This window comes from Spinacia oleracea, chromosome 4 (genome assembly GCF_020520425.1).
Source record: "Spinacia oleracea cultivar Varoflay chromosome 4, BTI_SOV_V1, whole genome shotgun sequence".
Classification (NCBI taxonomy): domain Eukaryota; kingdom Viridiplantae; phylum Streptophyta; class Magnoliopsida; order Caryophyllales; family Amaranthaceae; genus Spinacia; species Spinacia oleracea.
In genome coordinates this window covers 48,349,449-48,366,482 of record NC_079490.1, presented here as the reverse complement: position 1 = coordinate 48,366,482, position 17,034 = coordinate 48,349,449, and the positions used below count along the sequence as shown (strand labels likewise).

Below are 17,034 nucleotides of genomic sequence, written 5' to 3'. Positions count from 1 at the left end.
TTGTTTTAAATTTATAATAACTTTCTAAAAAATATAGTAACTATTTTAAACACATAGTTACTGTTTTAAAGTTATAGTAACTTTTAAAAAATATAGTTACTCTAAAAACTACTACTAGCATAAACACAACGAATATTCCAATGACTATTAAAAACATTATTTCGCAACATAAATTAAAGGTAACTATATCATTTATATACTAACTATATGAAACACTAACCCTAATTTCACCCAAACAACAAACACTATCTCTACCCCTTGTGCTTTGCTGCATCAATTCTTAAAGTTCACAGCCTTTGTCTCTTTTTTCTAAATTTAAGGCATTATTTCTTCTTATAAAAATGATATTGTAAAGTATTTTTGGAGATTCGTCACTAGATAGTGCAACTTTAGGACCTGGAATAACATGTGATTGATACTTCGTATTATTTTCTTATACAAATATCAAATATATAGTAACTATATAAACCATATAGTAACCATTATAATCATATAGTCACTATCTAAGAAGCGGACAAATACATACTCTAAATAACATAGTACATAATGTAATCGTATAGTAACTATTATTTATCAAAAAGTCACTATAAACTGTTCATAACATAATAACTATCTTAAACACATAGTTACTGTTTTAAACTTATAATAACTTTCTAAAAAATATAGTGACTATTTTAAACACATAGTTACTGTTTTAAAGTTATAATAACTTTTAAAAAAAATATAGTTACTATAAAAACTACTACTAACATAAACACAACGAGCATTCCAGTGACTATTAAAAACACTATTTCGCAACATAAATTAAAGGTGACTATATCATTTATATACTAACTATGTGAAACACTAACCCTAATTTCAACAAAAGAACAAACATTTCGAATCACTCAACAAAATAATAACTATTGTACACATATAATAACTGTTGTGCACATATAGTAACCATTAAAATAATATAGTAACTATTGTACACATATAGTAACCAGTAAAATTACATAGTACCTCTTTAAACCATATAGTTACTGTATTACTCATATAGTTACTATTTAAAATCGTGAAGTCACTGATCGAATTCGCGAAGTGAAAACGATACTTCGGTAAAACACAAACATTAATTTCTTCAAAACAACAAATATTTTCAATTTTAAGTAAAAATAGACTTAAAATTCTTTAAAAACAACAAACCGAGATGTGATCTCTAAAAATTCTTGCGAAGATTTGTAGGCGAGCGCAAATTCTTCGATTCGATTTCGGCAACGACGAACCTCCTCCTTGATCTACTACTTCCTCCAATTTTTCCTCATCTAATAGATCCAATCATAAGAATTATAAGATAATTACGAAGAAAGTCGAACAAAACCTAGAAATTTGGGCTAAATTTTGAAAAGCATAGAGAGAAAATGAAGAGAGAGAAAATGAAAGAGAATGAACAGATTGTAGATCTGAAATTTTGAAAAATAAAAAAGTTTAAAACGTATATAAAGTGGGCTAGACACAAATCGCATTAAAACTCTTCAAAGCACATAGTTACTCTTTAAAACACATAGTTACTGTAATACGCATATAGTTACTATTTAAAATTACAAAATAACTGTCACGTGACAGTTACATATGTTACCCATACAAATTACTCCGTTGCCCTGGTCCACGCTAAGTTAGCATGGACCAGGTTTATATTAGTGTAAATATATTAAAATGGACCTATTTGAATTAACCTATTATTATCTCTTATGACTATTTTCTTCTTATACCAACAAAAAATATTAAATAAGAATGAATATGTATAGTATGGTGCTGTCTGTTGAATAGTTTTCTTCAAAAAAGGATGGAAAAACAATAATAAGTTTAATAAATTTTGAAGAAAAATTTCACGATATAGTTTATGATATTTAAATTACTTATTTTTTCTAAAGGATGTTTATGAAAAATATTGCAATTTTTTTTAGGACAAATTGTTTTTTACCACCTATAAAAATCGAAAAATTGTTTTTTACCACCTAAAAAACTAAAACTTGTATTTTACCACCTGAAAAAGAATAAAAACTTTTTAGTTTTTTAGGTGGTAAAAAATAATTTTTCGATTTTTTTAGGTGGTAAAAAACAATTTATCCACTTTTTTATAAAAAAAATCAATAGAATGAGAATACCTTATATAGTCATGTAATTCAAAAAAGAATATGTAATTAAAAAAAATAGCTTAAAAATAATAGTAAAAAAAAAACATAAAGAAGAATTGAAAGACTAATAAAGGATATAGTTTATAATATCTGCAACATCATTCTTTCAGAAATAAAGTTATAGTTGAAATATTATAAAAAAAGATTAACTAAACATAGAATTATACTATTCTAATAACATATACCGAAATATTTTCCATAAACATAGGATAGAAAAATAAAAAAAATAAAAATTATTTTGTCAGGAAAATTATTAACCAGGGATTAATACTTGTTATTTCTAGTATATCTTTTAATATATAGTTTATAAACAGATGGAGTGTAACTTATAATTAATATTGAGTACTCGGTAAAACAAAACGCATGATTTTTTCAACACTAACCAAAACTCCATAATTAATATTGAATACTCCGTAAAACAAAACGCATGAGTTTTTCAACACTAACCAAAACTCCATAATTAACATCCACAGCCTGTCTAATCCCAACTAGTTAACAAAATGGTCTTGACACCCGGGGCGGGCGCAATGCGTAAGCACAAAAGAACAGATATTCAGTAAATATAGAAAGTAACAGAACAGTTAGAACAGTCTTTGTAACTGTTACTTTGTATTAAGTAGTACTACGTAGTTGGTAGATAAGATAACACAATTCCAAAACCAAGTAGTTGTATCATTGACAATTACAAGTTCAGACTACGAATTGTCTCATCACTGTGTCCATCACCGTAACGAGCAATTTCTTTATCCTTTTCAATCCAAAACCCGTAACATATTCAAATATATCAAGTTACAATATACCCGTATCTTGAAATTCTTTTGGTCTCCATAGTCCAGCTGATATTCTTATATCCAACCTATATCATAGGACATCATTGTTCTTCAAACTTCAATTGACGCCAGTTGTCTGAAAAGCAATAAAGAATTAGCATAAGCCTATAACAGAATATGTGCAAAATCGTTATGAAAATATGAAATAGAGGGGGAAAGCGGCCTCCAAGCTCCAAGGTCCATTAGTGATTCAAAGGTTGTAATCATGTCGTTCAGACTGTCCAGGTCGTCCATTTCTCAGCACAAGCCAGATTTCCATTTGGTTCAGGTTAGTAGTCATGAAATGGCACTTCGCTATTTAGCGGAGTGTCAATGTACTGAGAAAGCTACACACATCAAAAGCTAGAATCTGAAATCATCTTGATGATATTCAATTTACGTTAATTATGAGCATGACAACATCTGCTGCAGAAATAACGCTAATGCAAATGGAGTAGACTATTCAGCCGGAACAAGAACAGACCAAACAACTTTGACCTTACAAAATATTAAGATAATATGGGTATAAGCAGAGTAACAATTTTTGTTGTTCACGTACTAGTAAAATACGGAGTAAAAAGAAGCAACTTACTTGAATAACTCACTTGTGCAATACACCCTTCTTAGCCTGCTTAGGTTTCTTGTAGGCTTGGTTCTGTGACAGAAAGGTTAAGAGGCACGGGGAGAGTTAAATGATGGTGCCAAAGTTAAAGATATAGATATTAAAAAAAATGCACAATAGACAGCCAGATATGGAATGCCTTTAAGAACTAAGCGCTACCTTTTGCCTTTCCATAGCCTCCTTATCTATTCTCTCCTTCCAGTTACTTTTGCGTAGTTTAATTGGCCGGTTTCCAACATATTTGCCTGCAACCAGGAAAATAAAATATGTTTTAAGACAGAGAACCTATCAGCAATATACAAACTTCAGGGATCTTCCAATCAACCAGTGGTGGACCTAGAACAATTTTACGAAGGAGGCCGGTAGAAAAAAAAAATTAAGTAATATACTATGTAATTATACAATTATACACAAATTTTAGGGGGGACATAACTAAAAATACACTATAAAATTTTCCGGCCGGGGGGCAGGCCCACCCCAACACAAACTAAGATACGCCCCTGCAATCAACTACATTCATTGACTATAAATCTATAACTCGATGGTCATTATATACAGCTCAATTAATATAATTTTATTACTCCGTCCGTATTTTAAAAAGAGATATACTTTCCTGGCAGTATATTAAAAAGAGATACACTTTCCTTTTTTGACATGTTTTGGTCCCTACTTCCCATTATATTAATATTTCTCTCTTTTTCTCTCTTTCTTGTGGTCCCGCGCTTACCCACATTATCTTTTTACTATAATAAATAATTCACACTACCCCATTTTCATCTTATTTTAATAAATTCAACTCACTCTCCTAAAACTATGTGTCTGTCAAAATGTATCTCTTTTTAAAATACGGAGGGAGTACTTGCAAAAGGTCAGAATGCAGGTACAACAAGCAAAATGCACCTCATTTAATAATATTCAAAGACAAAATTTACATTGCTACACAAAGAAAACCACGACATATCAAAGTATTGAGTGCAAAAGATTCAACAATCACGAAATCCGGCCAGCCACACAAATTAAGCAATGGGATTGGAAGAAGCCATTGCTAAGTTGGCAGCAGACTCCTCACACACAATACCTTTCGAGCAACAGGCATGGTGAGCAGCGAAAAACAGGAACCAATGGGATAACAACCATAGACAAACTAAATGCAGGCCATCACATTAAAACTTAAAAGCAATCGATCACACAATCAACATTCAGCTAGAGAAAATTTGAAATTGAACATTTCAGAGAAATACCTACCATTCATTTCTTTTGACGCAGCAGCAAGATCCGTAGGGTTTGCAAAGCTAACAAATCCATAACCCTTAGTCTTACCCGTCCGCTTATCTCTTACCACCTAAGAGCAAAAAAAATACCAGGGGATGCATTGGAATATTCCGTAACCAAGAGGACGGAAAGATCAAACAAAATATTGACTTACTTTGGCCATGTTGAAGGAAGGGAACCGTGAAAAGGCCTTTGATAACACATCATCATTCACCTCATTTCCAAGGTCACCACAAAATAGGCGATAGTCATCTGCAAATACAATTATCAGTAAGAGACAAAACTCAAATACAGCAACATGAGAAATAAGACATATATAAGAGCACACAATAATAAAATTAACAATATAAGAACTCAAAATTCTGGAATTCTTGGATTAAGACAGACCTTGCAGTACTAGTCTATTACCAAAGAAATCTGAAATATCACATTTACCCAATCAAGAAAACTGCAAAAGATAGTCTTGTGACAGCAATGAATGAACCTAATTTTCCTGTGGAAGAAGAAATAAAAAGAACCAAATTTTTGGACATCAATCGAATTGGCTACATCAAGAACTCAGTGGTATTACCCACTGGCAGGAGTGGCAGCATTTACAGGATTTTACTCACCATCACTAAGCTTCAGACTACCATGTTTAATTCCCAGCTGTTCCCTGGTTAACACACCAATTTACAGCTCTTAGATGATTCTAAGAGATTATAATTGCTAAGCAAGAAAAAGTACTAGAGTACTATGTATCCTCACCATTAAGGATAAAGAACAATTTCAAAAAATGAGATGTCGGTGAGTCTGTGAAAATGTGAGCGATAATTATACACTAATACACGCAATTAAAAATGAGATAACCCATCAACCTACAGAACGGTTTGAAAGCTTATAACTAGAAGGGAATGAGTTCCCTGGAATATGATAACAATTTGGCCTTTCTCCAGCTGGAAGCACTCTTTGTAACAGTTTCTGGACAAGGCATCCAGAATATACACAAGTCAACTACCAAACAAGGATTAGATACAGGTCCAGATCACTATGCAAGGGCTGCCTAATTTCAGGGGGGTCGTTAAGAGTCTGAGACTCTGAGGATCGGACAGTGAATCATTGACTAGGAGAAAATAATTCTTTATGACATGGCCTACAGGAGAAAAGATCTTGGTTCATGTAGCCGAATCCAGCATTGGGATTAAGGTTCTGATGTTGTTGACATGGACAAGAATAATTCTATGTTATTAATTTCTAGGAGATTAAATATTCAAAGGTTGGTAGTTCTCAAACAATAAACATACATATAAAAGGTCAAGAAAGGGAAGGGAAAATAAACATACTTTCTGGCCACTCCGCAAGTGTTGGATCCTCCCATGCCTGACCAGCAGCTCTACGAGGAACTGATTTCTTCTTCGTTTCTGCTTTATGTTCGATGTCACTGCTTGCAAGTGCTGCTTTGACACTCTCTAGAGCTTCAGGAGTGATAGTCTGTGCATCTTTCTGAAATAGCTGCTGTGCCTATAACAGAAGAAAATAATGTTACAAACAAATTACAGTGACAGAAGATCCTATAAACATAACATCTCAAAATTCTCCACCATTGCATCTAAAGACCGCAAGCCATATACTTGTTTGGCTTAAAACTGCATTAATAGAAACGAAATGAGATAATAATCCCCTCAATTAAATTTATGTACCAGACAGGTAACATCACAGGCCGTAGCAAACAAAGTCACCAGGTAAAGTGATTGAGCTGCCCAAAAGTATCAAAATTATCAAACAATATGACCATGACAAAAAATAATGGTTGGCTTTCAAAATTCCAAAACGCCATTTCATATCTTCCATTGTGAATTACGGAGTACAATAAAAGAAAAGAAGCAAAAGGAGAGGAAGCCAAATTTAGCAGTGTGTCAAGAATGACAACCATACGGGTGCAATATTATCAAAACTTCCGCAAATAATAAAATCTAAGCATAAATCTGTAACAACCTGCTGAAACTGGGGAAGCGTGTAAACCCCTGGTGCGGCGGGGTAAGCTGAAGGGACGACGGATGGGGCGGCAGGGATGACGGAAACAGCAGCAGGAAGCGGTGGTTGTGGCGGGGCAGCGTATTGAGGTTGTTGCAGATGAAACGGCGTAGGGAAATACGATCCATTAGAATACGTGAATTGCGACGAAATTGACGATGATGAGGAAGAAGGTACTGTCGACATAACCTCGATTCCAATTGCACGAATGTAAAGTACAAATTAATGAAATTTTTTTAGGGTTTGAAATTAGGGTTTGGGAATTGGGGATAATCTGAAGAGGGGGAGAAAATTGGGGACAGTCGGACAGAAGGAGGAAAAGAAAGGACTACCGCCGATGGACAACCTCTAACCAGCTTTTGTCTTCGTAAAACGCACAGATTGAAGTTGCTTTGAAATTGTGATTTTTTATCGATTTAAGTTTACTTTGAAAGATCGAAGGTACAACTATTGTGAACTCACTCCAATTTTATTTAATTTTCGTACTTCAAATCAATTTTAACCCTAATAAAGGAGCGATTTTCGTAGAAAAATAGATAATACTTAAATTTGTCAAAATTCTTAAAATACGTCTCTTTTAAATATAACTAGATTTTAGCCCGTGCGGGGTACGGTTTCTATTAATTTTAAGTTAAAATAAAACTCAAATTATAACTGCTATAATTTATATATTAGATTATATTAGTGTTTGATTTTAATTGAATTGAATTTCATTTTAGATTTATTTCTTAATTATTAGTGTTCCGTGTCGATTATATATCATAAATGTTAAAACAGATGTAATCATATACATACACCGGATGGAACAACATCAAACACTCTCCACCTAAACCGAAATCCATCCTAAATTGAACTACATTAATACCCATCGCCTGATGATTCACTAATATAAAAAAGATATAATCAATAAAAACGAAATAAAAATTTAACCTATATAGCAAATCTAAGCAACTAAAATATTGTGAAACATGGAATCCTTATTACTAAAGTAATTAAAATTACAATCACCATTTATTATCAATAACTACAATAGCCTTGCTTTTAAAAAAACATCTAATAACATCTTCCGGATGTTGTCCTACTTCTGCCCATCTCGGGTTTCAGTGAATGTTATGGACACATGTGGGCTTGCAACCCCGGTTGTGTCAACCTTTATCATTGTATAATCTATGTTGGTGTAATTTTCACACCTAAATTGTAGTTCGTTGTGCCGGAAAAAGATGACATTTTGTCCTCAACTTCACATTAGCAGTCTACTATAATTTGTTGCACCAATCGCCCTTGAATTAAAGTTTGTGCTTCACTTTTTCTTGCATGCAACCTATATGTGTAATACTCCACCATCAACTTTTGCGCTGAAACACAGTAAATAATTAATGTACGTTAGTTACTTGCAAGATGAAATCAAGCACAACAAACGATTTAGAAAAAAACCGAACATGAAAATTAATAAAATTATAGTACAAAATCCATGCAAGTTACGTTAGTTTTAGTGATCCAGGAATCCACTACGTTACATGAATAAGTGAAGTAATTGTCTACAATAAATTAGCAATGGTGGATTGGTGGATTTGGTGAGGGTTGGGATTTTTGTAGAATTTTTTGTGGATTTTACCCGTGAGTTTTTTGGATCCCCTGTACAAAAAGGTAGAAGAGAAGTAGGATACATTTTAGTTGGAATCTATCTTTATCATATTATCTACTTGTCCCCTCTCCCTGTCTTTTACATTATTAAGTTCAAAAAAAATAAGCTCTAATTACTACTTACTGATGGAGAGATGAGAGAGAGAAAGAAGAGAAAGAAATCTAGAGAGAGCAACAAAAACCTACATTGTAGCCTAGTTTTTTCCGCCGCTCATCACCCTCATTGCACCCTTTCATGGCATCTTTTCACCTTCTGCTTACCTTTTCCTTCGCATCTTCCCCAAAAAGCCTCATTTACTCTAAGAGCCTACTATAATCATGACTTTAATTACCTTTTAGGGGGAACTATAAGGCCAGATTTTGTTGAGTTCTTTCTCTCAATTCTATCTTCGAGATGGAGATTTGATCCAATGGTGGGTATCTGTCTAAAATCGACTTTTTTGGGTTCCCTAAATTGCAATTATGAGTTTTTTGCCTTTATATAGGAGATTAATTATCGCGGTGGCTGTATGAGATCCATGTCAACCAATCCATGGCTATTTCATCTTTTGGCGATGCGAGTTGTGTATTTCGTGTCTTGGGTAATTCAATCTACATCAATTCCGGCCTCAGGGAAGTTAATTTATCTTATCTTAATTACTTATCTTATTGGGAATTCATCATGTTTAATTTGTCGAATTCGTGTCTTTTTTTTACCTATATCTGATGCTTGATCTTCTGATGTGTATCTATTACGCTTTAATTTGGTATGTGATGTCTATTTGCATGAATGCTCATTTTCACCTTAACCCCCAAGTTTTCCTGGTGGATCCCGTTTTTACCCCTACCCAGAACACCACCCCCTAGTTGTTTACCCCTAATGACCATTTTTCCCCTGCTCAGGCTTACTCAGTCGTTCCTATTGTTGGCTATAAATACTGCATGATTTGTGTTGTTTATTTGCATCCTTACCCTAGTCATCTTTGTGTTTTCTCTGCTACTACTGCCTCCCTTTCTAAACCTAAGACCATATTGCTTTGTGCTTCTCCTTGTGTATTAGCTTTAATGACTGATAATCCTAATCTAAATTATGTCGCAATTCTTAAGAAGAGCCATACTGAGTTTTCCTCTAGACCTTCACCTACCTGTATACTTAGTAATCCAAGTCATACCAGCCCCGGTGAGATCACCAATACCGAGAACTTCTCTATGGGAAGTATCTGTGATCATGATGTTGCCAATACCCCATCTGACACAACTCCACACCCTCCTCCTCCAGAGGTTCGCGGTTCAAATGCTAGTTCCAACATAGTAACTGTGTCTTCCCCTATTCTTCTTGAGGAAGAAATTGACCTAATGCAGAAGAGTAGCATCCATGGCAAGGCGTGGAGGGAATATGTCCCCCGGGCTGCTGTTCTTGCCAGGCTAAAGAAGGAGTGGCAGAAAATTCGAGGTGAGGTTTCTTTCCGTTATCTTGGTAATGGGTGGTATCACATTCAGTTCTCTAACCCTATGGACAAGATTGATATCTGGAACAACCGACCCTGGTTCGTTCAAGGACTCAATTTTGTCCTGTTGCCTTGGCGCAAATCCTTTAAAGCCCCTATTAACAGTATCACCCATGTTGACCAATGGATGAAAATTCATTTTCTCCCTAATGAGTATTGGTCTTGGAGATACCTGGTTCAAATTGTGAGTGGGGTGGGTCACCCAATTAGGCTGGATAGGTACACTGAAGAAAATGCAGACAAAGGTCAGTTTGCTTGTGTCTGTCTCAACCTTAACATCACCAAGCCAGTCCCCAGGTCAATCACTATTAATTTTGGTAATGATATTCAAGAATATTTTCTACCGTATGAGGGGGTGTGGGAAGTCTGTCCCTTATGTGGTGATCAAAACCACACTCTTAATTCGTGCCCTAAGAAGCTTGGCCCATGTCTAGAACTTGTTGTTGCTAAGATGGATGCCACCACCCTAACAGCCCCCACATCTCCTGATGTCTCAACCCCATCTGATTGGCTGACTGTCCTACCCAAAAGAAGGCCAAAACCTAGAGTATTTTCCAAGAATAACTCTAACAAGTTCCATCCTTATAAACCTACTGTTGCTAAGCCCATGGCGAACCCCAAACCAATTGTTTATGCTGGTAAGCCAGTTCCAGTGGCTAACCCTTTCAAGTCCTTAGAAGAATTTCAAGTCTCAACTAGGGAAACTGTAACCCTTGAACCACCCACCTACCAAGTACCTTTTGAGGATATAATTCCGGATTTTGATCCAGCTGATCTTCACACCATGTCCACTACAACCAACACTGAAATCCATGATATTCCAGCAAATAACTTCGAAGACACTGATGATGTTGGTGAGATGATAATGATGCAAGGCTATAATGAGGAAATGGATGACATTGAGGTAAACACTAATATGTTTCCAAGGTCACCATCCACTGATCTCTCTAAGAGAAGGAAGAGGGAGTTTGCTCCATTCTCTCCTTCCCACCCCTCTTCCTGCTGATGATTTTATCTTCCATGCACTGGCTTTTTGTGGTTTTGCTGTTAGTGAACCCAGTTTTTTGGGCCTGTGATCTTTCAAGTATCCTCAATGGTGATGGTTTTGGTTTCTGAACCATCTTCGTTGATCTCATGCAGGCTGCTTTATTTCTTTACTGCTGTTTGGTTTCTATGTTATCTTATAGCACTTGCCGTAGTATGAATTGGTGTAATAGTTTTGGATGCTGGTGGAAGTCCATTACTTTATCTAAGTGGCAAGTTTTTTGGTTCATCAGTCCTAATTTCAACAATTGTAATAGCAACATCAATGATGGGTGCCAGTGCAATGAAAAGTTTATTTCGATGTATTATGATAATAATTTGCATCTTTAACTATGTCCCTTCTATCTTCTCTTTCTCTGCCAGCTATGTGAATATCCTACTGCTTTCTACTCCTAACATGCTTTCAATCCTCTGCAATACGGGGTATCGTAGTTGCAACTATCTTCAATCCTCTGCAGATTGGTATGTTTATCCAACGTCCCTATATAAGACTTCTTGGCCCTATTCGTGTCACGATCACAAGTATGCTTTCCATGATATGCCTAATTTACATTGTTGGCTCCTCTGGGGTAGTAGGAATTCGTTTAAAGAGATGCTAACCCCAGGGTCGAAGGTACACATTGTGAGACAGCATACCTACATGGTAAAACCCGATGATGCTGTAGAAATCGATACTTTGAATCTACCTGAGGGATTATTTAATTTGTCCCCTCTTCCTGTCTTTTACATTATTAAGTTCAAAAAAATTAAGCTCTAGTTACTACTTACTGATGATCTCTCTAACTGATGCTTTGTTACACATGCTTGAAAGTACAAAGCCTAATGGACCAGAAGAGCTATGTCAAGTTGTTACTACTAATAAATGGCCTAAGTGTATAATTATGTATATGGTTTGTAATTTTATTAAAAACTGTAAAGGGGACTCTTCATGTTTGGAACTGCCTAAGGATCTTAATCCTTATCGGAACCGGATTTCAAAATCCGCTAGCTTTTATGTTTATCTTTATGACTTGCCAAAGGATCTACATCCTTATCGGAACCAGATTTCAAAATCCGCTAGACTTTTTGCTTATCTTTATGACTCGCCTAAGGATATGTATCCTTATCGGAATCGGATGTTAACATCCGCTACTCTTTTTGGTTACTTATATAGCTCATCTAAGGATCTCCATCCTTATCGGAACCGGGGTTTAAACCCCAGTACACATGGACACACTTTGGTCTGTACAAATAAAGAAACAATATCGATCAGTAGATCCTCTGTCTCAGGACGAATTAAGGGGGTTTTTACTACCTTAAGTATAACGAATAAGAAAGATATAGAAAAATTCTTTTTAAATAACATTTAGTAAATGAAAATCATCTCTTGGAATATTTAAGGCGGAAAACGCCAGCAAGCCTTAGCGGAGCTCATAACGATTAAAAATAATTTTAAGTCGGACATCGTTTTTATTCTAGAAACAATGACAAGCAACGCAAATAGAAAAGACATCATTAGGAATTTACACTTTGATAAAAAGTTAATTATCGACCCTTCAAATCATAGTGGAGGCATCTGGGTAGTATGGAATGAGGATAGGGTTAAAGTTTTGAGTCACACTCTGACAACAGGTGTGCTCACCTTACAGTCTATGACAAACCAACGAATACTACATCTTTGATATCAGGGGCCTACTTTCCAGCACAACAAAATGAAAAGGATGACTTTTGGCTGGAAATGGAAACTTTTTAAAAAAAATATCTCACTACCTTTGATGCTGGTAGAGGATTTTAATGAACTCTTATCCCCGAATGACAAATTTGGGGGTAACCCGATAACCCGGAATCAATGTCAGCGTTTCCCGTTCTTCCTATCTGAAGTTCATGCAACATATATCCCCTGCCTCCAACAAGAATACTCGTGGAAATCAAACCGCGATGAATTACTATTACAAAGAATCGATAGAGCGGTGGCAAATACCCCTTTTTTAGACCTTTTTCCTAAAACAGTTATACAATATGGGTGTAATACCTCGTATTTTTATAATAATTATAAATATATTTTAATATATTTATAAAGCATTTTATGATTTTTAGAATTTATTTCGCATTTAAATATTATTTAAATGTATTTTAATTAATTAGAATATTTATTATTTTAATTAATTATGAAACGGATTTAATTTTCGTGTCGGAAATTTAATGGGTCGCAAGTAATTTTAAAGGTTTGGGTTTTTAAATAAAAGTCCAACTCGTTTTATCAAACGAGCCCAATCAAAAGAATTTAATTCTAAACTCTAAGCTAGCCCAATCATTTAATTGCTAAGCCCAATATCAAATTCCTAAGCCTAGCCCACTAGGGATTTGGGAGCCTATAAATAGGACTCTCCTCATTAAATGATCCCCTTATTTTTCATTAAAGCCTTCCTCCCTTTCTTGCCCCACACTCCTCTTTCCTTCTCTCCCTTGTGCCCGGCTCTCCTTCACCTGCACAGCACGAGCACTCGTCGTGCCTTGCTCGTGCTGTCGTGCCATGCCTCTCGCACACTCGTCGCCTCTCGCTCTCGCAGCCCGCGCACTCCCCTTCCCCTTGTTGCGCGCTGCTGCGTGTGTTGTTGTTGCTGTGTGCGCTGCTGCCTCTCGCCCAGCCACACGCCACTCGTCTCTCTTGCTCGCGCCCAGCCCACACCCCTCGCCCCTCGTGTCGCGCTTCTGTGCGCGCACTGCTGCCTCTCGTTCCTTGTTCGCGCGCGCACACGCACAAAGTGTGTGTGTGTGTGTGTGTGTGTGTGTGTGTGTGTGTGTGTGTGTGTGTTGTTCTTATTCGTTCATTCAATTTTTCGCCCAATCACTGCACATTTAATTCGTGGTTGTTCCGTGCTATAGGCAAGATTGGTATAATTCTCTTCTTCCTTACCTATTCTATTTCAATTCCGTATTTTAAATTATATTATTATTATTATTGTTTTGAATAATTAAAATGCTGGGAATCGGTTGTGAACACCGTATTGTGATGATTTATACGTTTTGATTCTTGAGGCGTATTTTAATTATTAAAGTATGAATTTTCAGATTTGTTTATTTAATAAAGACTTGATTTTTATGGTGTTAAAGTGATTTTTATTGGAGAATTAAAGTTAGGGTTTTAACCTAGACCTAAAGGGTCAATTGATTAGCATAATTAGGTGATTGATTTAATTATGATAATCAATTATATTTTCAGATTTATAAAAAGGTTTAAAGTGTCAATTTTTATTGATTTTAAGGGTGGAAAAAGTATATTTTCATACTAGGGATTAGTTTTGCGAATTGAGACGATTAATTTATTAAAGAACGATTAATTTCTAATTATTATCAAGGTTTTATATTTCATAAAAGTTGCTGGAAATTTAATGAACATGGAAATAATTAAGGTTTCATTATTTTGATGATAGGAGGTGATTTCTAAGTGAGTGATCGTATTTGCAAAGTGGCCCCTACGCTTAGGTATTCAAGGTACGTACTAGTCTAGGGCGACCACATTAATTGTCAAGGGACATTACATGATTGTTTATTGATGTGAATTATATTACGTGAACTTGGTGGACTTATATTTGATTTGGTGAACGATCATGTGAATTATTATTATTGGAATTATTGATTTGTTGATTGAACAAGCATGTTGGGACTATTGTGAGTATGGATTTTCATTGTCAATCATGTTGTTCAATATTTATGCATGTATGGTTTGTTTCACATGCAAGGGATGGATTATTTATTGTTTTGCTATTGTACGGGATGTCTAGCATACGTTTGAGCCAATTATTCGTACCTCGTGATACTATTTATGTTACCACATGTGAAGGGTTAGCTCACGTAAGCCACCGCACATTTAAGGTTCAGTTGAGAATATTTTATACGAAATGAATTAGGATTTGTCGTGTTAGGGCACAACCCTCATGTTAACAGGCATGATGTGGAATCTCATTTTTTGTGAGAAGGAACTTGGTAGTAATTTCACTACGTCTTGGTTTATTGATCACAAGTCCTAAAGGATTAAAATGAGATTGTTTTGGATGTCGTTTATTAAATGTATGTATGTATGTATGTATGTATGTATGTATGTATGTATGTATGTATGTATGTATGTATGTTGGTTGAGTCTCGAGTTCGCCTTTAATAAAATATTAATAAACATAAAGTGCAACCAGAACAAGCTTCAAAACTCTTGGAACGTATATACCTTGAGTATGAACAATGGGGGGAGACTTGCCGGAAATCTTGATCTCCTACTAATGATACAAGACGTTGTTTCATTTAATTTATGCGCTGGAATTCCGTCGGTATGGCCCGACACTCGGTATGGTCCGATATTCATTATATTATTTATTATGGTGTTTGGTGGGCTCCCAACACCCTTCCTTTTTATGGAATCTTCTTTTGGCCCGTTCAAAGCTTATTCTAATTAAATTGTGAGTCAAGAGTCGAGTCTTGTATTCATGATTTGCTTGTTAATTATTAAATGGCTTTTGCATGTGGATTAGTATTTTAGTGAGTGAGGCATGTTTATAGTTTTATTTCACTCTAGCCTTGTAAGTACTCAGCTTTTGCTGACTACGTGCTTTATGTCTTTTGGACATGGCCTTCGCCTTAATGACCCTATGATGATCCATCATTGCACTTGCATGGTTGGGGAGTAGATTAATTTAGCAGGTTGGTAGAACAAAGTACGATCAAAATCATGTAGCTTGGGATGGTTGAGAGTTGCATTCTTTTGTGCTTTGGAAACTATTTTAGTATTTTAAATTCGCATTGGCTTATGGTTTGAATTATGCTTTAACTATGGTTTGAGTTGTTGGATTTTAATACTTTGGTTTTGGGCCGTTATGGTTCCAACTTGTAGGAGGCCTCAATAACTATTATTTATGTTGGTTTGAAAGTTAGTTTAACATTAAATTCCGCTGCGTAATTCTGGTACTAGCCTTAACCATTATCACGGTGGCGGTAATACTTTAGTAATTCCTTTATTTTAAGTTGGAAAATAGTTTTATAAAAGCACGGAATTATTAGGGTGTTACAAAGTGGTATCAGAGCTTAGTTTCATTACTTCTTTGTAGTAAGCAATACTACAAAGTGGTAATCGGAGATTAATGCTTCTTTGTAGTAATCCATACTACAAAGTGGTATTTGCGGAACTTTAGGATTTTTAAATATTATTTTCCTAAAGTCAAAACGTATTATTTTGAGTACTCAATATTTTAAAGGTCAAATACCAATTATTTTGGGTCGTTTAAAATAAGTTGAAAAGTTTAGGATTATTATTTAAATTAATTTATTTTATGCGAATTTTTTTTATTTATTCGAAATATTCGAATTTATTTTTATTTTATTTATTCGAATTTCTTTAATTTTCTTTCGGATTTTTTTTTTATTTTTTTTTATTAAATATCCGAATTTAATTACTTAAATTAATTAATAATTTTTATTAATTTTCATTTTTAATTTTAATAATTTCAACTAAGTTAGGAGTTATTTCTTAATTAATTTCGAAAATTAATATTACTTCCAAGTGAGGAATGGGTAGATTAAGAAGGGCATATTAGTTTAAGTATGCATTTTATGTGATTATGTGAGTTATTAATTGCCATATATATGTTTTGACCATGTTTTATCTTGCTTTATGCGATTATTTGCATCATATTTCATGTTGAGCATATACTTGTGCATTGAAATTGTATGGCTCCACGAACTATTTATTGTATCCTTTTGGGTTGGAATTTCTTTGGGAACGCGTTAGTAAGAATTTTAGCTGTGAATTTTCAGGATTTAAGATGCTACCTTCTAAGTCTAGGATATCTAGAGAAACTAGATAATTACGAGACTCCTCATATGTATGTTCAGAAGATTGTGTTTGCTTGCTACTATTTTGCTTCAACCAAGAATATGCCCCATCTTAGGCATAAGGATATGATGGCTAGTATTGTTATTCATTGTTTGCCCCATAAGAG

At 34.8% G+C, this 17,034-nt stretch overlaps 1 protein-coding gene across 1 annotated transcript; it reads right to left on the bottom strand.

Moving 5' to 3' along the window:
• Positions 1-2,747: 2,747 nt before the first annotated feature.
• LOC110802645 (uncharacterized) lies at positions 2,748-7,322 on the bottom strand. Its single transcript, XM_022008079.2, has 7 exons — positions 6,855-7,322; positions 6,203-6,380; positions 5,035-5,132; positions 4,854-4,950; positions 3,768-3,853; positions 3,579-3,641; positions 2,748-3,083 (listed from the first exon to the last, which is right to left on the bottom strand). Exons 1-6 carry the CDS (start codon positions 7,077-7,079, stop codon positions 3,588-3,590), a joined length of 738 nt encoding a protein of 245 aa, XP_021863771.1. The 5' UTR covers positions 7,080-7,322; the 3' UTR covers positions 2,748-3,083; positions 3,579-3,587.
• Positions 7,323-17,034: the final 9,712 nt, after the last annotated feature.

Coding starts and splice junctions, on each gene's coding strand:
- LOC110802645 (XM_022008079.2), bottom strand. CDS start 7,079: ATGTCGACAGTACCTTCTTCCTCATCATCGTCAATTTCGTCGCAATTC. Junction 5,133..6,202: donor ACTTGCGGAGTGGCCAGAAA/GTATGTTTATTT, acceptor TTGTATTTGCAG/ATGACTATCGCCTATTTTGT. Junction 4,951..5,034: donor CTTCCTTCAACATGGCCAAA/GTAAGTCAATAT, acceptor TTTTGCTCTTAG/GTGGTAAGAGATAAGCGGAC.